The 25,863-nt window shown below is 36.3% G+C and overlaps 1 protein-coding gene across 8 annotated transcripts in view; it reads left to right on the top strand.

Annotated features, from left to right (window-relative positions):
- The first annotated feature begins 5,272 nt into the window (after positions 1-5,272).
- Positions 5,273-25,863, top strand: part of LOC125658049 (sodium/hydrogen exchanger 4-like) — a 44,418-nt gene continuing 23,827 nt past the window's right edge. For 3 of the 8 annotated variants that reach the window (XM_048889100.2, XM_048889098.2, XM_048889095.2), the window contains exons 1-4: positions 18,148-18,406; positions 20,237-20,479; positions 22,638-22,683; positions 25,225-25,266. In XM_048889100.2, coding sequence (XP_048745057.2) covers positions 20,257-20,479; positions 22,638-22,683; positions 25,225-25,266 — 311 coding nt within the window. In that variant the 5' untranslated portion in view covers positions 18,148-18,406; positions 20,237-20,256. Of the gene's footprint in view, positions 5,415-18,147; positions 18,407-20,236; positions 20,480-22,637; positions 22,684-25,224; positions 25,267-25,863 lie in introns of those variants that run through there. The other 5 variants (XM_056149562.1, XM_048889097.2, XM_056149563.1 and 2 more) reach the window with 3 other exon arrangements.

Genomic DNA, 25,863 nt, shown 5'->3' with positions numbered 1-25,863 from the left:
ATCTTTCAATCAATACGACATTGTAAAACGCGTTCAGACAGCGTACATGCTACCGGTAGGCATCCTTCAATACTGTAATAGACAGGTCTTTCTTAACAAATTTTCTTCTGTGTTTGGGAAGGGGGGTGGCCTTTAGATACATATTTTGTGCATTAGATCTATAGTTGCACAACAGAATGTGAAATTCCAATTTAAAGGGAAAACTGTACATTTACTGTATATAGTGGAAAGCTATAATGCCATTGTTGAATTGTCATGGTTTATTATTGTTCTTTGACTGCGTTGGTTCAGAGATTGGTTTTTTTTATTGTTGTATATAAACATGAGGTCCAGCTGTATTTTATTCTCCACATGTTTTCTATGAATGAAATGCATCCTACAGTTCACAATCAATCACTATTAATTAGTACACTTACCTGTGTGAAATATCCCTTAGATTGTTTGGTCTATATCCTATGTTTAATTAATATATCCTACACATGTTTATCTTAGGTGCACACAGAGTTAAGTACATAGAGGCTGCCATTGTATGACATCATCAACAGTGAAGTTGGCGCGTTAATTCAAAGTGATACAAACTTACCTTATGGCTACTATGTGTTGTTGTTTCATTTAGAATTCACATAGATGATAAGATTTAGTCAATATGATTCAGTCTTTAATTGTTGTTATCATTACAGTCCCATTTTATTGTTACATAATTTGGAACTATTTTGTGCATGCCCAAGGATACATTTTCTTCCTTGTTAGTAGTGAAGTCACAAAATATAGTGCAGTGAATTCAGCATCTATTTGAATCAATTAACTAGGCAAGTTATTCAATTATTTTTATTGAATCAATTAATTTTACTTGCATATCATTTTTGTATAAAGAAGACAGTGTTTATTGCATGATTTAAGATAAGTTTTTCTGTCAGGAATTGTCAGGAAAATTGAGTAATTTGATTGGCTAATTCCTAGCTGCTGAAACTATATAAGGGAGGAAGAAGCTCATTTTAGTTAGATAGCTGTCTCAAGCACATCAGTGTCAGGACAAAATTTGAGAGAAATTTAGGTACAAAAATGAGTTTGTTAACAAGAGATCATAATCATTATAAAGAAAGTTTTCAATACTTCTTTCCTTTTTAATGTTTGGATAAATTATAATTACTTGACAATTGAAATCCTGACAAATAAATTCCTGACAAGTAAAATCCTGACAATCGAAATCCTGACAAATAAATTCCTGACAAGTAAAATCCTGACATCTTATTTTCTTACAATTTAATTCCTGACAATCCAAAGTTATTGAACATTATTATTATTATAGTAATAATTCCTGACAGCAAGTATCCTATATGTAGATTCTCTTTGCCAGAGTTATTCCCCTTATATTCCCCTCTACTGTACAATGCTATTCTCATTCTTCTGAAACCTTGAGCTATCTCCCACCACTCATAAGACCCTGTGAAAGGTTATAATTATATACGGGTTGTGATTCCCAGGTGACATTGTTTAATGATGGACCAACGCAGTTTTGTGTATCTTTATGCATTGTTGATGTGAAGAAAATAAACATTTGATCTATAAAGAAGTTGTGATTGTACGTGATGACGATTACTAGAGGCCAGCCTGTTACAATACTGAGCTAATTTCAACCTAACCTTTGTTTTACATCTTTCAATGGACCGTCAGGTCTACTCCAAGCTCACTTACATGTACATGTAATGCCAGATCATTTCTATCTTTGGTGAAAAATTCGTAAATATCTAGCTGACAATAGTTGTGTAATTCTTTCAACAAAGAATCATAAATAATTTGAAACAAATAAAAATTCAGACTATTTGATGAAATATCACCAAAGACTGAGAGCGTATATTCTTTTTCATATTACTAAGTATATTCTTTACCGTTATTGACCTTAATCAACTTGTTCAAAATAGATGTTTTTCATTTATTGATCAATAACTTTGAAACTCGCGTCTAGTTGAAAATCTGAAAATCCCAGTATTAATCGGTCAAGTTGGATATCATAATTTGATATGCAGCACTGCAATTTGACAGAATTTATCGATTTCTTCACATTAAGAAAATAAACGTCATCCGGAATGTAAGATCCAATGTTTTAAAGTAATGATCGTGGAACTCTTCCTGAAATTACGCGAAGCAAGCCCTTCATTATCAAAGTATGGCCTAATTGCTTTCCGTTGTGATAGAAGACACAAGTAAACACCTAGTTCGGCGTTCAATAACGACGCATCATACGGAAGAACGACTGCAATTATCCATACAGGTATACGAAATCACCGTCTAGTTTGTTGGGTATGTAGTGGTGATTACCTATACAATTGTTAACTTCTTTATTATTTTTGTAAACATGTATGCCATAAGACGTATGTCTTCAGCAATAAAGAATAATAATAACAACTACAATGGAAACCAGGATAATTTGCATAACAGTTAAACATCGAATATATCACTGCATTAATTATGGACAGCCGGGGGTGGAGTGGGGGTACATCACTGCAGTAAGTGTGGACAGCCGGGGGAGTACTTCACTACAGTAAGTGTGGACAGCCGGGGGAGTACTTCACTACAGTAAGTGTGGACAGTCGGGAGGGGGGTGTTACATTATTGCAGTAAGTGTGTGTTACATTATTGCAGTAAGTGTGGACAGCTGAGGGGGGGGGGGGGGGGGGGGGACATCACTGCAGTAACTGTGGATAACCAAGGAGTACTTCACTGCACTAAGTGTGGACAGTCGGGAGGGGGAATTGTTGTTACATTACTGCAGTAAGTGTGGACAGCCGGGGGGGGGGGGGGGGGTTACATCACTGCAATAACTGTGGACAGCCGGGGGGGGGGGGGGGTTGTTACATCACTGCAGTATGTGTGGACAGCCGGGGCAGTACTTCACTGCAGTAAGTGTGGACGTCCGGGGGAATACTTCACTGTAGTAAGTGTAGACATCCGGGGCAGTACTTCACTGCAGTAAGTGTATATAGGTGTTACATCACTGCAGTATGTGTGGACAGCCGGGGGAGTACTTCACTGCAGTAAGTGTGGACAGCCGGGGGAGTGCTTGGGTGGGTGATGTTCTTCGCTACTCTTTAGTATACTGTAGAATCCTTACCATACGCAAGTAGTTCACAATCGCGTGATATCTCAAGAGGAATCTATTGAAAGCAAAAGCTCCCATTCATGATCAATCACTACTACAGTGTATGACTGGCAGACAGATGGACAAACAAACAGACGACACGAGGAGTATCCCCCTGACTTCACAAGCTACACAACAATTTTTAAATACCAGGACCGAGCACGTTAGGACCCGATGGTGTTGTCGATATAAATCGGTTATGTCAACGCTGAAATCACAGCACAAGAACTCATTTGAAAACAACAAGATGGCGTCGAAGGTTCTTTCGATCGAGATTCGAGAATCAAACAAAAAACGCAAACACGTGGTATGCTTTCATCCTTATCGTGAAAGATGAAGATAACGAACATTGATCAATCTCATAACTCCTACAAGCAATACAAAATAGATAGTTGGGCAAACACGAACCCCTGGACACTCCAGAGGTGGGATCAGGTGTCTAGGAGGAGTAAGCGTCCCCTGTCGACCGGTCACATCCGCCGTGAGCCCCATATCCTGATCAGGTAAACGGAGTTATCCGCAGTCAAAATCAGTGTTCCAAAAACGGCTTAACAATCGGTATGAAACACGTCAGACAGCAATTGACCCAATGATATGTTGTATTGACGAACTAGATCGTTATAACGACCATAGAATTTGCGAAATGCTGACTTCAATCGAGACTGTTGAAACCCCTGTACCATCAACTTGTTTGTCAGTAGCTTGCCTCGATTTAAAGACTGACTATACGCAGAACAAGCTCTTGCATATCGAATCAGTTGAGATATATAAACACCATATGCAGGTGATAATGGACTATTGCTACATAAATATGGAGAGTTAACGATGGAGAAGCTGAAATCATCCCGTTTGTCATACAGTTGAGTTGTCAGTTTGCCGTTAATGTCTACTTTCAATAAAATATCTACGTATTAAGCAAAAGTGGACGACTCTGTGGTGTCCTTTATTTCGAGCTCACAGGGATATATCAAATCGACATATGAATGAAAGTTATCATTGTTAATAGACAAAACGTCATCGATATATCGAAATGTCGAATTGAATTGAAGTATAGAGGATTCTGAGTATGTCTTCCCGTTCTCTTAGTGATTTCTGCTTCCCTTGTTCATACTTGTAAACCTTTTGATTTTATAAAATGCTGACTTCCTGATATTATTGCATGATATATTTTCCGTTTTCCGTCCCATTTTCAATTCCCCGTTTTAGCAACACCCCAAATATATAGAGTTATCTTTAGACGTACTGCACATCAATAATAATTTTTGATAATACATGTATATATATCTTACCGAATTGCATTCATATAATATGGTATACTATTTTTTTTCCATTATTGAAAGTACTCGCACCTCAGCAGTTAAAGATAAAATAAGAGCTTTCAACTTTCTCAGACACCAGCTTCTTCAAACAATATTTGGTGCTAACTGATATGGACCACTTAAAAATGTATCAGTCAACCCGAGAGACCACATCAACAGGGAAGAGAATTTCATTTATATGCGATAACTTTCACAGGGACCTGAGATACCTTTTTTTTTTTATTATCATGATTGAACAGTTCGGTTCTACAATCTGTTTCGTTTCGGTAGGTTTCGTTTCGTTTCGCATTTTACAGGTACCCGGGATATTAGATGTATTTAACTAATGCGATTGTGTGAGTTTATTTGGGATATTACACGTATTGCGATTCTGTGATGTTATTTGGGATAATGTACTTAACTGATGCGATCCCGTGAGTTGGGGGGGGGGGGGGGGGGGGGGGGGGGGTATTAGGCCTACACGTATTCGACTATTGCGATTCTATGAGGTTATTTGGATTTTAGACGTATTTAACCATGTTAACTAATACGATTCCGTGAGATTATTTGAGATATTATATTAATGCAATTTTGTGGGGATATTTCGGATGTAGACGTACCTGACTAATGCGATCGAAAAGACACCGACTATTCATACGATGTAGGTATTTTACGTGTTACTACATTAACACACTAAGAAGCTTCAGGGAGAAACGTGATTTTACCTTCCCTTTGGATCCATGCTTTTTTTTTTTTTTTAAACAAACAATGATGTTTTTCTTTCTGTTGCAGCGTATCTAGTAATGAGGTAACTCAACATCCGAGACAGAATTGTAATAACATCACCTATTGTGAGCAACAGACAGAAGCGGATGCGGTTCGCTGCACTAGTCCGTATCATTTTCCTCGCCGCACAGTCGGTATGGTTTTATCGGTGATGACTTGTGGTAGAGGCAGAAGATAGCAATGAATGGAAGGTATGGCTTATACTTGTAGCATCAATAATCGGCTATCTAATCGCGTTTCACGGTAATGATTTGTCACTTAGGTATTACACTTTCAGTACTAGCCGTACAAAGATAAAATAACTGAGTATGGGTTTACATGGCAGATAGCTTAATTTGGACTAGATTTAATGAAAATCATTATATCAGTGTCTTTACTCTTATTGGACTTGTATAGCAATTAATGTGTTTTACTATATTCTGTAGACCTAGATATATAAGTATAAAAATTAAGGGCTATAGAAATTGATTAGGACACTCTCTTAGAAGTCTCTCACTGGTCCGAGGAGCTGCGAGTTGAAACCTGATCAGAACTGAAAATGGCATGACCCTCTTGACTATATTGCTGAACATAAATTTATTTTCCTTTCTTTCAACAACACGATCGCGAATTATCAAACTTCTTTACATTTAGAAGAAAATGGTCGAATGTTCAATAATGGTTCTAACAATTTTTGCTATATACAATTCACAAAAACTTGGTATAATGCATACATTTATGTAATGTCAGTGTATATTTATGTAATATACCCTTCTCATGTATCGGTACATTGGACTTCCATTAAAACAGATGTATAAAGGCATACAAAACTGTCACCCCTGCAATTCCGGTCCTGTCTACCTTTTTATTGCCGGTGTAGAGGCAAATTTTGACTCCCATAGAATAATGACCGGGGGTCATTTTTCGACGTCGAAAAGTGACCCCCGGTCATTATTCGACGTAGAATAATGACCCCTTTTGCCCGTAGAAAAAATGTCTTTTTCAATAAAATCAGTCTTAAATTTCACGTTTAGAAAAATGACCCCCGTAGAATAATGACCCCCTTGTAAATTTTATTAAGGATTATTTCTCTGGTAATGCCTAAGGGAGGCAGTCCAACATTGTCATATTATAAGTAAATCTATCATACATATGAAACGTAACCAGATTAAAACATATTAGGAATTGTAATTTTGGTTCAAAAATAAGAATTTACTTGTTTTAACAAAATAGTGACTCGTACCAAATAAGTGTCTCGTCACAACGAGTTATATTCGTTATTACGAGTACATGTAAATACCTGCATAGTTATATCGAAATACATGCAATCGTCTCTCTAGTGCGTTTCTACACGGTGATAGCAGGTGTACTGCATTTACTGTGATATGACAGTGCGGCGGTTTATTTTGGGTGTTTTGATAATTTAACACAATAGGCAGTGGCGTAGCTGAGCTAAAAATAGTGAGGGGCACCAAAGAAATCCACCTTAAACAAATCTTGACTTGACAAGCAAAAAAAAAAAAAATAAATATAAATATAAAAAGAAACACGTAGGATATCCTTCTGACACTCAAAAATCCTATTTCGTGGGGGGTGGGGGGGGGGACTGTACACTTCCCTTCTCTCTCTTTTTTTTTTATTTTTTATTAATTTTTTTTTTACACTTTATATACTTTGCTTGTATGCCATTTCCTACTGACTTCATTAATCAAGTTTCATGTATTTTCATGTCTCCCGAAGAAAATTTTGAAGAATTCAAGATTCATGGCCTCTGGAGGGTCTTCCGACTGTAATGACTCAAAATTGTTTTATTTGTGGGTACTAACTAACAATCCCAATCTGATGAAAATGAGATCCTCCATCTGCTCCTTTGTTTTTATGTTGTAGAGACAATATGAAAACAAAGGAGCGGATCGGGGATCTTATTCTAATCAGATTGTAAAAAAGCCTTACTTAAGGAGGGCGGGGGGGGGGGGCACAACCATACTTCTCCCCCTTTGAAAAATGTGGAGGCATGTGCCCCGGCTGTACCTTCCCATACTCCCCTGTACTGTGTACGACATACTGCACTTTTGAACATTGCAATGGGGGGATCCCCTTCTAATATAAATGAGATATATAACTATTTTCACCGTGAGAACATTTTTCTTGTAACTAACAATTTTATGACGGTTTAAAACGTAACTCGGTCAAAAAAACGTAGTACGGAGAGAAAAGGTTATGTACATGCAAGAAATAATGCTTTGAGTGCTGAGAACCTGCATATTAGAATTTAGTATTTTTTTAACCGAGGTATATTCTCATCTAATCAATCTATGTTAATTTTGTGTTAAAATAGTGAGGGGGCACAAACCCACTTGTGCCCCCCCCCCCATCTTCCAAAAGTGAGGGGGCATGTGTCCCCATTCCCTTGTCCTACACCCCTGATAGGCATAAATTATCCAGTGAAATGCTATAGTCTACCCAAAGTTATCGTTCGCATACTCACTAATACATATGTACATGTACCTCTATCAACACTGGCTCATTTTTCAAAATTGTTGAAAAACGATAATGATGCGTAAATGAAATAAGCTATTGACTTCAGTTGCAAAAATGTATGTCAATTCATCAGTTTTAAGAAGATTTCACGCCTCTCTTTGACACAAGAAGTATTGTATTTAGACGCACTCTCTTTTTTTTATGTGTGTGTTTGATTACACAAGATCTATACATGTAAATAGATAGCATAAATACATTGGTAGATTCAGAGGGAGGTGTGGAGGTTTTATAGGTTGTACCTCTGCCTATCGTTACAAAATGTTGCTGAGGTAAAAATAACACATTTTGAGAATGGAAGTCCCCTTTTGAAAACTAAAAATTATGTTAGAACCCCTTTTTGAAAATTTCCTGGATCCGTCCCTGAAATATGCGAGTTTTTCCCAGTTGTAATTGGTCATGGAACCTACAGTGGGTTTTCCTCAAATTTAATGAACTAGTTCTTACTTTTATTTTATTAACCGTGAAAAAAAAATACATATGGGATAAGAGGAGCAGAAGGAACGATAACTCTGGGTAAATAATGACCTGAAAACCCGTATCATCTCCTTCAAAATAAATCAATCTGCTAATAAAGGGAGGGGGTCATTTTTCTATGGGGTTCATTATTTTTCAGGTATGACACGCAAAATACTGACCCCTGGGTCATCTTTCTACAAAATTATCCAATTTTTCTACGGCTAGGGGGTCATTTTTCGATTTGCCTCTACACCGGCTAGTCTTAGACATACGGTTGCCAATCGTGACGCGCAGGAAGTATAGATGTTTTTAAAGAATTTCATTGAAACTGCTGAACGCTTCAAACCTCAAAATATATTTGCGCATGCTTATTGAATTTTTCATCCATATAGATTTGTTATGTGATGTGTTACATAATTTCAGCCCAGCAACTTGCGCAATATCAATATACATATGTACATGTATGCAGAAGTTCAGCCGTTCTGGTAACGTACTAAGAACACCTGTGATCGCGATCAAATAAATACATTACAGAGTAGCAACAAGATTTTCAACTGGTTGAATAAACAAACATTTACTCCCGACATCCTACGAAATGATTGGGATGTTTCTCGAATGTTATTTGTTAATTGGCTTGGAAAGCTGTTTATTGGCTCTTCAGCGAATACATGCAAACACTCTCAAGTGTTTGATTTTTAGAAGATTCTTCATCTTTCTCAGCCAAAAACTAGTGGCGAGAGTCTCTCAGTATCGTAGTCAGGGTGAAAAGTCGCAAATCAATAACTTGATATACACAGTCGAATTAGGTATTCCATCTAAATTGAAATCTATGGCAGATTTAACTCGGTGCAAGTCGTCCACTTGAGCGTATAAGCTCAGCAATATTTAGCTGTATACGAGAATTCTCAGACTTCAGATGCAATGTTTAGCCGTTTATGAGAGTAATGAACAAGCAATAACCACATCGGTAAGTTGAATGATTATTTTCATGGTTCAATGTTTTTTATTAGTCTTTAATGATACTTGTTAGTGTTGCACTTTTAAAATAAAATGCCTGCTTGTGCTGAAATTGATATTTTTTCGTATTAAATTACAATCGTAATTTTTATTGCATGTAGGTCTAACAGTTTACAATTAACAAGGGACAGAACCGATTCTTTCTAATTTTTCATTTATCATAAATTGATGAATGTGAAAACGTTAGAACACATCAGGCTTGGTGCAATCAGTGACTGATGCTCCTTTGGATGCAGTGTTACATTAAGGGTACAGAGGTGAAATTCGAGCTATATAGTCAGACATTGGCGTCAGCAGAACGCAATTATTTGACAAAAGGAAAGGAAGCTGTAAATAGCTGTAGTTTGGGGTTTGGGAAAGTTACCTGTATGCTGTGGCGTTTGAACTTGAAATGGACTGTAAGTCATCGGAAGTTAAGTATGGAAGGAAATCTCAACCAAATGTGAGAATCGGAAGATGGCTTACAACTTCATATTCAAATACAGGGACGTCAGAACATTTATTTATCTGAACTTGTCTTCAGCACCAGTACACTGGCGCAAGGGGTTTGTGGCGGTCTGGACTTGGCCCTTTCTTCTATGGGTCCCTTGTGGGGTCTGGACTTGGCCCTTTCTTCTTTGGGTCCCTTGTGGGGGTCTGGACTTGGCCCTTTCTTCTTTGGGTCCCTTGTGACGGTCTGGACTTGGTCCTTTTGGACCGACGAAGAAGCAGGGTAGAATGGGACGGGAAGATGCCCTGTCATGTTTAGTGGGCACAACACATGCAGGAAACAGATTCACATAACGCTGAGGGCTATGAGCAGTTTGTGGCAAGGGAAGCAATCTAGGGTCAACGTCTACACGAAAAGTTGAAGAAACTTTAAGGAAGGTCAAGGAATTTATCAAAGTTTGTTAATTCATCCAAGAAAGAAAAGAAAAGAAAACAGGCGAGACAAATCATGTGGTAATTATTTACCATTTCGCACTGAAATTTGTCGCATAGGATATTTGGTGTTTCGTTGTTCGAAAAACGTGATTCCAAAAATTTTATGAAAACGGTATGTATAACTACATGTAGCTCATCAAAGAATCATGAGTATAAAACAGCAGTTGTCAACTAAAGTATGGGACTAACGGGTATGGACAAAGATGTGAGAAAATACATGAAATCATGTCACGGGTGTCTGATCACTAGTTCATTTTCAAAACCAGTTACATTAGATTGCCGTTGACATCTATGTTCAATAGAATAGCCAAATATGAAACAGATATGGAAGACTATGCGGTGTCTTATTTCGAGTTCACTGGGATATATCGAATCAACATATGAATGAGTGAATGGCTGCATCACTAAATTTCGAAATCGAACCTAAAAGGTCAACTCGAGTCAGGAGACAACCGAAATATTACGAGGACATTGAGATGTAATGTTTATCGCAATTCACCTTTGAATTAGAACGCTTTGGCCGATATAGTATTGCGTTGTGTGACGACACAGTTGAATCTTTTTGTAATACAATTGCGAAATGCAACAGAAACTCTCATTGGTCCATATGTATAAGTCCGCCCAAATTCCCTTATACGGGAGTAGTCAGCATTTGAAAACATGACGGCCAGATGCTAGATGGAAAAAAAACTTCAAAGGAATAAAGAGAAAAAGTTGTATTCTTGTGTTGTTGTCTCATAAATTTAATATCAAAAATATTCCTGACATATTTTCCTACTATACTTACATAATGTATGTCCAAACATACCTTCAAATATTTATTAAAGGCCCATACGACCCAAAAACTCGATCACATCTTTTGATGATTTCGTTATTAGACGTAGCCATGTTAGGTAGCCAGTCAATTCGAATCCCGGTTCATTTCCATACTAGCACAATAGCGTCTAGATGTGTACTAATACCCCACAAATATTTTAGCTAAATAGTTTAAATAATATACCACCCCAGCCCTATTAAATGATAATTATTCAAATAGCTATACTCACGGCAATGCGGCTTTCATTAGTCATGGGCGGCCGCGCCGGCCGGTCTCCATCTAATGGGCTTGTGTAACATTTTCGTTCATCAAAAGCTTATTTTACCTTTGCAAAACCTGGTACAAAAAATGTTTTAATTTCTATGAATTATTCGTGTTGATAATAAATGAAGAGCGAATACATAACTTACAACCGATTTTATGAATAGATACCAATAGCAAGAGTTCGAATTGACCGGCTACCTAACATGGCTACGTCAACAAACGAAATCATTTGAAGCTGCAAGTTTTCGGGTCGTGTGTGGCTTTAATGAATATTTGAAGGTATGTTTGGACACAAGTATATAGTAGGAAAATATGTTAAGATTTTTTTTATATTGGGTTTATGAGACAGCAACACAAGAATATACCAATATCAGGCCTCAACCGTCAACAGCTTTCTGTGACCCGTAAATCGAAGGCTGAATACGCTCGAGAAAGTGGGCGGGCTGTAATTGGCCAATGAAAACTCTTGTTGTATTACATCAAACATGTCATTCAAATTGTTCAATCGTCTCATTCAATTGTGTCGTCACACAACGCAATACTATATCGGGTAAAGAGTTCTAATTCAAGGGTGAATTGCGATAAGTGTGAATGTGACTGTGTTAATGTGAATATTGTTCATTCACTTTTTCTCTCTGGTAAATCGTCTTAAAGAATATTTGAATATTGGTGTAATTTTGTGTGGTGTGTAATACTTTATTTTCAGAAAGGGTAATGTGTATTTAAAAGATAATATAAGGCCCGAAACTATGCATTCAGTTACCAAATGCAAAGTTTACTGCAAATGTGCCGAAAGTGTACGGCAGACGAATCCGTATGTCAGAACTGTTTGCCAGAAGTGTGAAGCTAATACCGCTGCAGCAGTCTGCTACAGTGTGCTACTAGCGGCACACATTCTGTTCGTAGCGGCACACATTCTGTTCGTAGCGACACACATTCTGTCCGTAGCGACACGCAGTCTGTCAGTAGCGACACGCAGTCTGTCAGTAGCGACACGCAGTCTGTCAGTAGCGACACGCAGTCTGTCACAGTCTGTCAGTAGCGACACACAGTCTGTCAGTAGCGACACGCAGTCTGTCAGTAGCGACACGCAGTCTGTCAGTAGCGACACCCAGTCTGTCAGTAGCGACACGCAGTCTGTCAGTAGTGACACACAGTCTGTCAGTAGTGACACACAGTGTGTCAGCAGTTCACCACAGTTTTTCCTTTGATAGTTAGAATCAAAACAGTGCGTCAGAGGTTCACTACATCTTTTTCTTTAGTATCTAGAATTGAAACAGTGCACCAGAAGTTCACCACAATTCTTTCTTGAATATTTAGAATTAAAACAGTTATTCCACCAGAATTTAGTCCATCACAACCTTTTCTTTAATATGTTCTTGAACAATTCCGGAAAAGAATTCAAACTGTTTTTGATTCATTCTTTATTTTATCCTAAACTAAATTCCATGTATTCAAGATAGACCTACAAATATTTGAATTCTTGAAATGTTCATGAGATGTTCCTCAAATTGATTTTCGAAAGAAAAAATGTTTTTGGTTTGTGTCTGTTCCGCTCATAACTTTTGAATGGATGATGTCGCATTTCACACGTGTATTACTTGTGACAAGATCTTTCTTTCAGCACCAAAACTTTTGACCTTGTGACCTTTAACTTAGGGATTGAACTTCTTTTGAAAAACTTTAACCTGGACATAACTTTTGAATGGTTGGTGATATGGCTTTCATATCTTATATGTCTGTTCGACAAAACCTATCATTCTTATGAAAATGTTTGACGTCCTGACTTTGACCTTGGAATTTAACATACTTTTGAAAAACTTTAACTTTGACCATAACTTTTGAACGGTTAATGTTAGGGCTTTCATATTGAACATGTGGGTATTACCTTTTCCTCGTGTAAAAAGAAATTTACCTCATGACCTTGACCTTAGAATTTAGCCAGTGTTTCACAAACAAATCTCGTTTGTTTACTAATGTGTGCATCCCTGTGATCACCGAATGAAATACTAGATGATATTTCTGTTCAATGGTGAATAGCGTGGTTATGTTGGCCCCGTTTGGTGCCTCATTCGAGCAAATTTCAAAGCATGTTCTCTGAAACAAAATCGATACATTTAGTTGCATATGCATTGGATAAAATGAACAGCTTTTGATTTTTACAGTTATAACACAGTACATTCCCTTCATGATTTATAGATGTCTTCAATCATGGGTGATATTTCCTAACCTTTCATATTTTAGATAATTATTGAGGATCTTTAATGCTCTGATAAGAGGAAAAACTCAATTTGACAGAAAACACTATGCATACTCTGAGGAATTTTTCACTTCAGTTACAATTTAAACGTTCCTGTTTGCCCTTTTCTTACATGTAATGTTGTATTGTTTATAGGATGCACGAGATTGATCACTGTTCGTTATCTTCACTTGTTCAGAGCATCTGGAATATCGGATTGAACATCTTTTTCCCAGTTTTGTTTTCACAAATTCACTATTTCTCTTCTGTCTACGAACGTCGAATTTGCTTCACCAACGACCTGTTTTGCATGTCCACCTCTACCTCAGCTGCAGGGTGTAATGGTAATACTGCTATGTGCTTGACTTTGTTTTATTGCAGAATGATTAAAAATAATGCTTCAGGTCTAAACTGATGTCCATTATCTGATGTAATTGACAACGATAATCCTTTTCAACAAAACTTTCCTTTCCTGACTGTCAATCATTTTCTTACTCGTTGTATCTTTGGTTATTAGTATTTCAATTTCGTAGAACGACTGAAAATGTCCAGAACTAAAACATATAACATTCAGATGACCCCAGTAGATCAATCGCTAAGTCCTGATGGTAATGGTGTCGGTTTGATCAGTCCTTAGCACTGCAAGGTGTGTTAAAATATCACTAATAGAAAAATCATTCTTACATTGACGAGCAGCGTATTGATGGGGGTACCTGTAAAGTGCGAAACGAAATCGAAACGAAACGAAATCTACCTAAACGAAACGAAATCTAACGAAACGAAACCCACCGAAACGAAACGAAACCTAACGAAACGAAACAGATTGTATAACCGAACTCTTTTAAATATAATAATTAAAAATGGTATCTTAGGCCCCTGTGAAAGTTACCACATATAAAATTCGCCTCCCCTTTGATGTAGGATTTCGACTTGACTGTTACAAAGTTTTAAAAGTTCGAAAGGGGGGGGGGAGTAAGCACAAAGTACATATCCGTAGTTGATTAAATGACATGTACAATTAGTTTTGGATCCAAAAATTTCAGAACCGAGGGTTACAGTCTCAGAGATCTGGGGAAACACACTATACGAGGGGTGGGATCGCCGACGTTGGATCCGGCTTTGGGCATATACATTGTTTGAAGAAGCTCGTGTCTGAGAAAATTTAAAGCAGGAAGAGCTCTTAACCTCTTATTTTATCTCTAACTGCTGAGGTGCGAGTACTTTCAATAATGGAAAAACTCTATACATTTGGGGTGTTGCTAAGACGGGGAATTGAAAACGGGACGGAAAACGGAATTTTTTTTAATGCAATAATATTAGGAGGTCGGCATTTTGTAAACTGAAAAGGCTTAAGAACGAGGGAATTTTAAGCAGAAATCACAAAGAGAACGGGAGGACATATTCAGAATCCACCGTTTGATATACTACATACAAATACACAATATCCACATGTATACATATATTTGTCTTTAGAGCAAAAAATACTGAAACATGTATTTATGTCCAAAAGCAGATCCAACGCCGACGACCCCATCCCTCATTTAGTGTGTTTCCCCAGACCTCTGACATGTGAGACTGTAACCTTCCGTTCTGAAATTTATGGATCCGAAGCTAATTGCACATGATATTTATGTACTTTGTGCTTACCCCCCCCCCCCCCCCCCCTTCCAACTTTTAAAACTTTGTATCAGTCAAGCCGAAAGCCTACATCACAGGGGAGGCGAATTTTATATATATGTGTTAACTTTAACAAGGGCCTAAGATACCATTTTTAATTATACAATCTGTTTCGTTTCGTTTCGGTGAGTTTCATTTCGTTTCGGTGGGTTTCGTTTCGTTTCGGTAGATTTCGTTTCGTTTCGTTTCGCACTTTACAGGTACCCTATTGATGGCCCTTAAATCTTGTACCTCCACCCTAAACTCCATACCTTCAAGAAAAGATAAAATGAAAGAAATCGATTCTTTCTGGGATGTATCTAGAATATATCAGGGATTGAGACAAGTTAGGCCTGTGGGATTTGTCTAGAATATATCATACAGATTTCAAACAAGTTAGGCCTGTGGGATGTATTTAGAATATATCATAGGGATTTAAGACAAGTTAGGCCTATGGGATATGTCTAGAATATATCAGGGATTTCAGACAAGTTAGGCCTATGGGATGTGTCTAGAATATATCAGGGATTTAAGACAAGTTAGGCCTATGGGATGTTCCTAATGGTAATGTGTATCCACTGTATGTTTTATAATGTTGAAAGCAGGATGTGTATAACAAAAGTAACATCTGTTCTCACACAGAAAGGAAAAAGAAATAGTTTTACTAAAGTATATAGTTACAATCATCTTCCTTTTAATTGCCTTTTAAGTTTACACTCTTTATAAACAAAAGTTGCAGACATCATGAGGAAAGTTTAACCCTCGATAATTCTGTAAATTTTACGCAGATTTTTGAAAACTGTTCGTTTCAAAACAAGTTATATAACTGTCACATGTCTTTATACAGCATAGTGCCATAAATGAGTAAACTTTCACGTTTTCTGCTATATTACTCATTTTTAAAAATCGCCAAATCACGTGACTTTGGTAGATTCTAAAACACAATATACGCACGGAACGGAAGAACTCGAAAATCCCCTATTGCACATCATAATTTGTAAATTTAATAAATGTAAATCTAACCTATACAAAGAACTATTGCGTGCTAAGAATAAAAATATGAAAATAAATTAAAATGCAGGCACAAACAACACGAAGAAGATATGCTCGATTACTTGAGAAAATATAACCCAAACATTTTCACAGTGAATAGTAAATTTTTCAAAATGTAGTTTGACGAATCATGACTTTTTTGGTATATTTTAAAGAACTTATTCAGAAGGATAATGGTGCCTCCTCAAACAATACTTATGACATAACGAACGCAGATACCATTTTCGACGAAATGGACAAGGAAATCACAAACGATGAAATTAGGAAAGCTATATATAAATTGAAATATGAAAAGAGTTGTGGTGAAGATTGTATTTTGAATGAGCCGTTTATCAAATGCGAAGATATACTGATGCCACTGTTACCCAAATTATTTAACAAAATTTTGATGTCAGGCATATACCCAGAACTTTGAACAAGGAATTGTATTGTATCTTTACACAAAAAAAGGAGACATTGATGACGTAAATAACTACAGGGGTATTTCTATTGTTGGTTGCTTTGGAAAATTATTCACTAGTGTCTTGAATTACAGACTTTTGGAATGGGATAACGAGCACAATATTAACTGATGCACAGTTTGGTTCCGACCAGGATTATCTACAGTAGATGCAATATTTGTTTTTCAATCATTAATTAACAAAACTCTGAAGAAGAAAAAATCACGTTTATATTGTTGTTTTGTAGATTTTCAAAAGTCTTTACTCTATCAATAGTTATAAGCTATATGGTTCAAATTGTTTAATATTGGTATTCGAGGGAAACTGCTTCAAGTTATCCAATCTCTGTACAGTAGTGTGAAATCATGTATAAAATACACACAACCACATGTATAACCTAGCTACCCTGAGAATTTGTCCTCCTTTGCATCCAACAAAGACATCTCCACTTGGTGACCAGGCATGAGACAGTGGAACCACACGGGGAGTGGTGTCTTGGATCTCCTCTAACACCTCTGCCTTCTCCCCCACCAGCCCAGCGATGGCTGCTTTTGGAAGATCCACAGTATACCTAGACATCCTGGTTGATGCTCGAGTAGGAATGTCTCTGTCCTTCTCATCGTCAAAGTGTATATTTTAGCAATAAAATGGGTCTTATGCAGGGCGAAGTGGTATCGTCATTAGTCTTTGCTCTCTGTTAATTTTGACTTTGCGATTTTACAATTGATGAATATTTTCTTACTAATGTATGCTGACGACATGGTGATATTATATCGGGGACTCTGTCAGTGTTACAAAACATGTTAAATTCTCTCCATAATTATTCTAATGATTGGGATTTGATTGCAAATGTGTCAATAACCAAGGTTTTTACTTTAAGAAATAGGTGGGAAAGTTATATATGGAAACTGAGAAATGGATGTATAATAATCAATGTCTTGAAGTTGTAAATACATTTGAGCATTTAGAAATATTGTTTAATTACAATGGCAAATTTTTTCAAACACAAAAACATGTTGCCGAACAAGGACGTAAAGCACTTTTTACAATATCTAATACCTCGAGAAATCATTATTTTAAAACACAATGTTCAATTTTTTTATACTTATGTACACACTATTCTTTCATATACATATAAAATTTGGGGGCTTCATAAAGCACCGGACATTGTCTTTCCACTTTACGTTAGAAGAAAATTGAGAATTTAAATTTTTTTTAGGTAGAGCACCTGACTAGAGATTCAGGGGGCCCGGGTTCTAATCCGGATCTGGTCCGTTGCATTTTCTCCCTTTCTGTTATAAATATAATCAATATTTGATTGAATTAAACTTTAAACTAGACTCTCTCTCTCTCTCTCTCTCTCTCTCTCTCTCTCTCTCTCTCTCGTAATCTCTTTTTCTCTCTCTCTCTCGTAATCTCTCTCTCTCTCTCTCTCTCTCTCTCTCTCTCTCTCTCTCGTAATCTCGGTTGAGATTCGGCTCGGCTGAATCTCAACCGAGATTAGGGTGCATGTTTTAAAAAGAGCACGGGCTCGAAATTCCGGATAATAAAACCAAACAAACAATTAGTGGTCCGTGGTGTGGACAGTGGAGGATCATCAGAGTTAATGTCTGTAACTTTGTTCATGTGTACAAGATGTGACAACAGTTTTTACTTAACTACGGATATTTTTATCGCAAGATCTCTCCAAGATTTCACTTTCATTTATCAATATAGAGTGCATATTTCCAATCAATGCTGCGCCGGCAGGTCCAAAGATTCATAGTCGATACGACTGCTTGAAGTTGAACAGTTGAAGTAAGAATTCAATTTCTTTGTGAGCTATCTTAAAGATTGGATATGGAAGACAAATAAGTGCCATTTAATTATTTTGATATTCAAGCAAGGGATCTTTTTTATATCTTCATGTCAGTTAATGCGTCGGTAGATCTTATATGCTCAGTCATACTTCCGCATGTGAAACATACATGTACATAGTCATAAGTTAGTTGTACTGACGATGTGAAGTATATACTTTGGATGAGTACATACTTTTATACTTATCTATTTGCACACTTCTTAATGCAGTTAAGATTTGTTCATTTCATTTGATGTTAGCCTCTCTCTCTCTCTCTCTCTCTCTCTCTCTCTCTCTCTCGCCAACATTACTACTAAGTGAGGAAATCCTCACAATGTGTAGAAGAAAATACACACATATCTTATTCTAAAGGTAAAAAAAGTACTATGTGAGGTATATAGCTATAGGAATAACTATGTAACTTTATCTAATTCTCTTTCGAATTGTGGAGAAAAAAAAGAATTTTGAGAGAGAATATTAGTAAAGACATGCCCTCACACCACTTGTCCTCACTAAGCAGCAAAGCTAATATTTTGTATCTACATCTTTCACATGCTGTAGGTCACATTTATGAGGACGTAATTGTGAGGAATTTTTTTTTTTTTTTTTTTTTTTGGTCCTCATAGTGCAATTCTGTCCTCACAACTTCTGTCCATTGGTTGAAATAATGAAATTTGTCCTCACTTTACAGTTAAATACTGCCCCCTCTCTCTTTCTCTCTCTGTGTCTCTCTCTCTCATTAGAAATCTTACAAACTAAGATAGTTTAAGAAACTAATAAAAAAAAAATTATTAAAAAAAAAATGTTACTCCATTTAAAACAGACTTGACTGGTGTTTGATTTAAAGGATATTTGAATACATGTATGTCTTCATGTTGAAAATCATTATTTTTAAATATCTAACTGAACGAATGTTTAGTTACCCAAATCAAAAGACTGGGCTGGTGTTTACTTTAAAAGATATTTAAATTAATACTTCATGACCTAGTAAATATATCTTCATGTGGACAATCATGAATTTTAAAAACTTTTACAATTGTGGATTTCATGCATGGATGCAGAGAAATCTATGTTGAAATAATTAATATTTGCATGAACATTTACACATGCATCCTGTATGTTGTGAGATGTATCATGTGTTTATCATGTGTTTTACATCTGTAGCATACCCGTACGTGTATGCTTCATATTATCTTAAAAGATTATAAATGTTCATTGACACAAATGGAAATGATGAATTTTTTTTCTGATAGATCATGGGGGTGTAAAGATTAGCACATATCCACCCCATTGAATAATGTGATAATACAAGTGTACTATCAACATACTATAATTAGCTAACTTTGATACAATCATTAAGATTTCCCAGTTTGTTGTCTACACTATGGACTACATGTGCACAAAATTTTATGATTTATAGTTACTGAAGAAGAATGGGTGTGTTCTGAATTTGAAAATTGATATTCTGATATAAATTTTTAATCAGCAACCCATAACATTGAACAAAGTGACTCATTGAAACACAAATTTTTATGTTGTGACATCTACCACTGCTGTATAGTGATATACATAAAAGTTATTCAAGCATACATTTAAAAGAAGTTTATTCAAAAATCTGTAGTACATTGAAAAAAGACCTTAGCATTTAGAAGAAAATATTTGAAGCATTGGTAGCAAGTGAATTTGTTCTTCAGGACTATATATATAGCCTTTTTTTTTTTTTTATAGTATTGATTATTTTCAATATTTCATGTACACATATATCAAATACTTATTGGGGTTTTTTTCAGGTTCTTAATGACAAGCAAAAATGAAAGTTACCTGTTTAGCCCTTCTAGTTGTGATATTGAACAGTGCTCTGGCAAGTGAGTCGGTGGCGGACCCTTCCACCAATGGGACGTCCAATCACACAGCAAATGAAACTAAATCAGAACATCCAGAGGGGGTGGTGTTAGTGGAAATCAAATACGAAGCAATCAAGGAACCATTCTTCTTGACTCTGGTCGTACTAATTGCTGGTATAAGTAAAGTTGGTAAGAAAATAATACAAAAATGTGCACTTTTTCATTAAAATGTAGACAGTCTTATAACTGTATAAGGTTTTACATTTTTAACGTCATTCATATAATCCATCTGAAAGTTTTGAATATGCTCTATATCAAAATAGTGTAAATTAGGATTTCAAAAACTTGGAAGTCCTTTGAAGGGACCAAAGTAGGTCCTTACCATATTTTGTTTCCTTTTTTCATAATCTTAACCACTCAACATAATCAATACTTTTCTGAATTTACATTTTCAATAGTATATGTATGTAACATTACAAGGTACATGGATAGAGTCTTACTTAAAGGACACATCGCATGTTTCTAAACCTTTTAATTTTTTCAGCAAAATTAATTCATTTCATGCATAAAACTACTTTACATGTGTTTTAAATGAAACAGTTTGCGTATAGTTTTCAAGTTTGAAAGCGATGAAATTCAAATCTTGCGATATGCATATTTTCTTCGATATTTTACGCGCCATTATCTGTGACGTCATATGCGACCTCGAGCGAGAAGATTTGAAAACAGTTGTAAACCATTTCATAAACAGATTAGATTTAATTGACAAACAAACAATTATCACATTAACGGCTTGTAAATAACACTGCATTAGGATGTTTTGTGCCGTTTAAGGGTGTACATGTACTGGCTGTCAGTAGAGAGGATTTGGACTGTGTTTTTTTCAATTTTTGAAGGAAGGTATGAGGGACAAGACGTGAATATTTTTTGTCGGCACAACGACTTGGCCATAAAAACCCCCAGTAGAATTTGTCCCTGTACCTTTTCAAACAAGCACTTGGACAAATACATAGATAAACTGCGAGAAAATGGTTCTATCGAAGCTACGCACTGTTACATATAGGCCTACGGCATATGCTTTCCGTTCTGCTCTCAAATTCAATACACACTCGCACCAACTGACCTTCACCTTGTAACAACATATAAGCAGAACTTGTGCTAGCAGTGTCTACCAACTGGTAGTTTTAAAAAAAAATTAAAGATAAAAGATAATTTAACTTTCAATTATGAATAATAAAATATGATATTTCCCAACTTTGAATTGAATTATAATGCTTTCATTTTTTTTAAGGAGCGCGTACGTGTAACAACAACAGCACGCCGCACCCCCACTTCCTAAGTAACAACAACAGCACGCCGCACCCCCACTTCCTAAGTAACAACAACAGCACACCACACCCCCACTTCCTAAGTAACAACAACAGCACGCCGCACCCCCACTTCCTAAGTAACAACAACAGCACGCCGCACCCCCACTTCCTAAGTAACAACAACAGCACGCCACACCCCCACTTCCTAAGTAACAACAACAGCACGCCGCACCCCCACTTCCTAAATAACAACAACAGCACGCCGCACCCCCACTTCCTAAGTAACAACGTATAGATAAAAAAAAAAGGATTAATAAAATAATTTAAAAGTATTGTGCTTTTTACTATAAGTTTGATCATTTTTATTATTATTATTATTTTTTCGAAATGCACCCGTGACAGTAGGCCTAGTTGTCAATGATACATAATCGTATCATATAATTTAGGCCTATCTAACTTCTCCAAAAATAAATTTAATAATAATTGCACTGTTTATTTTAGAAAAGCAACAACGCTGATTACAGTTGTTTACAGAAATGGCATTACCAAATAGTGTTTAGACAGTGATCCCATGTAAACAGTATTTACTCGCAAATTAATGCAGATTTCATACTCGCTTTCCTTGCTACATTTGGGTCACTATTTGCATGCACTGGTGGCTAAAAGATACGTGTATAAGACTTAGGAAATTTGTCAACATCGAAATAAATGTTATCCATGGTTAATAAATTAGACCCCTAAAACCTGAGTTTTTAAAAATATCTAACTCTACTTTTACAACAAGTTGATCGACGAAGGTCGCATATAATGTCACTGTACCACGTGACTACCTATCTAATTAACTAGGCTTTTTGAAATCGGGGCTTAGATTTAAGTCCGTATTGTGGCTAATTATCGCAATACTTCAGCGAACGAACTATTACAATTAATTTCAGTAAGCATAAGGAAGACAAAATGCATATAATTCTGTATACTTTGAAAACACGAGATGTGTCCTTTAATATTAGAATACATATGTGATTTTTTTTTAAATTCAGGATTTCATCATGCTGATTTTATATCATCAAAGGTCCCAGAATCTTGGTAAGTGTTAAACTCATTATAAACATAACAAGTTATATGTACAAGCTCGCAAAGTCATGGTACATAATGAGCTCATTATAAATGTATGTAATCTATCTTGCTTACCAAGGTCCCAGAAATGTGCTAAATACTTGTATTGTAGTTATGTAATATAAATGCTTAGTACAAACTTAAGGTTTCAGAGTCTTAGTATGTTTTGAACTTCTTATATGCATGCTTATATGTTTTATTTACTAACTCACCTTGTGTGCAAGTACCTCACATTTGCTCATAGAGCTGTCTATGATGAGGGTGTGATTTGGTCCCCAAAATGTGGGGAAATTTATGCAAATCATCAAGATTTGATTATAAATATTTTCATAATTAAATTCTTGTTACATTTATTAGGATTACTTTTGTATTTCCATTAACCTCACCTATCCTAAATTATACCCCATTCCCTTAAATCTTTATAATATGTTGTTTAAGAGATCATTGAAGAAACATTTTTTTTTAGTATTTACTTGTAGGTACAGGTAATTTAAATCAATTTGAAAGCATATATATTCAAAAGTTGAATTAATAATGAAAATGAGATCCTCATGTCCAATATGCATTGCATTAAAAAACCTGCAACTGAAATGGATATTGTGATCAGAATGCTTCTTTGTGAACTCTCAAAACAAAGTTTGAGAAAAAAAAATTTATTTCCTACCAACATACCCCAAATTTGACCTGTATGTTAACAGGAACACAACAATATTTAGATCACCTGAGCCAAAGGCTCAAGTGAGCTTTTCTGATCACAATTTGTTCGTTGTCTGTTGGCGGTGGCGTAGTAAACTTTTCATATTTTCGACTTCTTCTCAAGAACCGCTGTGCCAATTTCAACCAAACTCGCCACAAAGCATCCTTGGGTGAAGGGAATTCAAGTTTGATCACAAGAAGGGCCACACCCTCTTTCAAGGGGAGATAATTAAGAATTTGTGAAAATTTGGTAGCATTCTTAAAAAATCGTCTCGAGAACCACTGGGCCAGAAAAGCTGAAACTTATATAAAACCTTTATTACAAAGTGTAGATTCAAGTTTGTTCAAATCATGACCCCTAGGGGTAGGGTGGGGCCACAATGGGGGATCAAAGTTTTACATACAAATATATAGGAAAACATCTTTAAAAATCTTCTCAAGAACCACTGAGCCAGAAAAGCTGAGATTTACATGAAAGCTACCTGACATTTATGCAGATTCAAGTTTGTTAAAATCATGGCCCCCGAGGGTAGGATTGAGCCACAATAGGAGATGAAAGTTTTGTATACAAATAAATAGGGAAAATCTTTAAAAATCTTCTCAAGAACCACTGAGCCAGAAAAGCTAATATTTACATGAAAGCTTCCTAACATAGTACAGATTTAAGTTTGTTCAAATCATGGCCCCTGAAGGTTTGATGGGGCCACAATAGGGGATCAAAGTTTTACATACAAATATATAGGGAAAATCTTTAAAAATCCTCTTAAGAACCACTGAGCCAGAAAAGCTGATATTTACATGAAAGCTTTCTGACATAGTGCAGATTTAAGTTTGTTCAAATCATGGCCCCTGGGGATAGGATGGGGCCACAAAGGGGGATCAAAGTTTTACATACAAATATATAGGGAAAATCTTTAAAAATCTTCTCAAGAACCACTTAGCCAGAAAAGCTGATATTTACATAAAAGCTTCCTGACATAGTGCAGATTCAAGTTTGTTCAAATCATGGTCCCTGGGGTAGGATGGGGCCACAAGGGGGGATCAAAGTTTTACATGCAAATAAAGGGAAAATCTTTAAAAATCTTCTTCTTAAGAACCAATGAGCCAGAAGAGCTGAGATTTACATGAAAGCTTTCTGACACAGTGCTTATTCAAGTTTGTTCAAATCATGTCCCCAGGGGTTAGGTTGGGGCCACAAGGAGGGATCAAAGTTTTACATAAAAAGCTATTGGAAAAATCTTTAAAAATATTCTTCTTAAGAACCAATGAGCTAGAAGAGCGGAGATTTACATGAAAGCTTCCTGACACAGTGCAGATTCAAGTTTGTTCAAAGTATGCCCCCCAGGGTTAGGTTGGGTTCACTAATGGAAATTAAGTCTTCAGATATGGGCCAAGGTGACTCAGGTGAGCAATGTGGCCCATGAGCCTCTTGTTATTTTTGGTCTCACAAAAATAAGAAAACTTTAATACTACCTGTATGAACCACTCTGAATCTTTCTGTCCATCTGTTTGAATGGGATCACACTTCCTTCAGGTTATATTGGAACACTTTGGTCGATACTAAACAAGTGACGTGTGAAATCTACAGAGAAATCTGTGTATTTTGTGTGGAAGAGTTTGTGTCAGATTAGACAGGTTGTCAGATTTCACAGTGTAAAGAGAGTTTGGGATGAACAGTAATTTATCTATCCAATTCTTCCTCAGTGTTGTACATTCATCAACACATTTAGTTATGAACACTGTGATGATTATACGGTTGTGATTATTACCATTATGTACAGGTTGTTTAATATCCATGTTCTTGTTGTTTTCCAGTCTCCTCATCATAATGGGGACCATTTTTGGAGGTTTAGTGTTGTAAGTATAATTATGCACCTCTCAATTTGCATCATTGAATTTTCAAATACCTACTTCATGTCCAGATTGTGTTAGATTGGATGTCCTTCTGCTTAAATACCTGTGTACTCAGTCATCATGATCTCACCAAACCGGGAGTATGTACAGGTCTCTATGAACAAAATCCAAGTGCTTCCCCAAGTATTTAGTCATTTTCAAATCAACCCTCAAACAGCAGTTTGTTCTCCTCTCCTATTTATCTTTCATGTTTGCACTATATCATGCTATTTTTATTCCTTTGCAATTCATTGTGAGAGGAGACATAGTAATGGGGCCCTTTGTGTGTGTGTGTGTGGTTGTAGGTGTATGTGTGTGTGTGTGGTTGTAGGTGTGTGGTTGTAGGTGTGTGTGTGTGTGTGGTTGTAGGGGTGGGTGTGTATGTGTAACACTCTAAAGGCTGCTTGTTTTGTGCAGTTGTTTTCATACTTTTTATACAGCTTTGTTATCAAGAGCAGAAGAATCCTATAGATTTAGGGCCAAAAGATTAAAGGTCAAGGTGACTAGAAGAATTGATAGAAAAAGCTTGTCAACACTATAGAAGCTGCATTTTTTGTTCAA

This window comes from Ostrea edulis, chromosome 9 (assembly GCF_947568905.1).
Source record: "Ostrea edulis chromosome 9, xbOstEdul1.1, whole genome shotgun sequence".
NCBI lineage: Eukaryota > Metazoa > Mollusca > Bivalvia > Ostreida > Ostreidae > Ostrea > Ostrea edulis.
The sequence above is the reverse complement of the archived record's forward strand: the minus strand, read 5'-3'. Positions and strand labels throughout refer to the sequence as shown.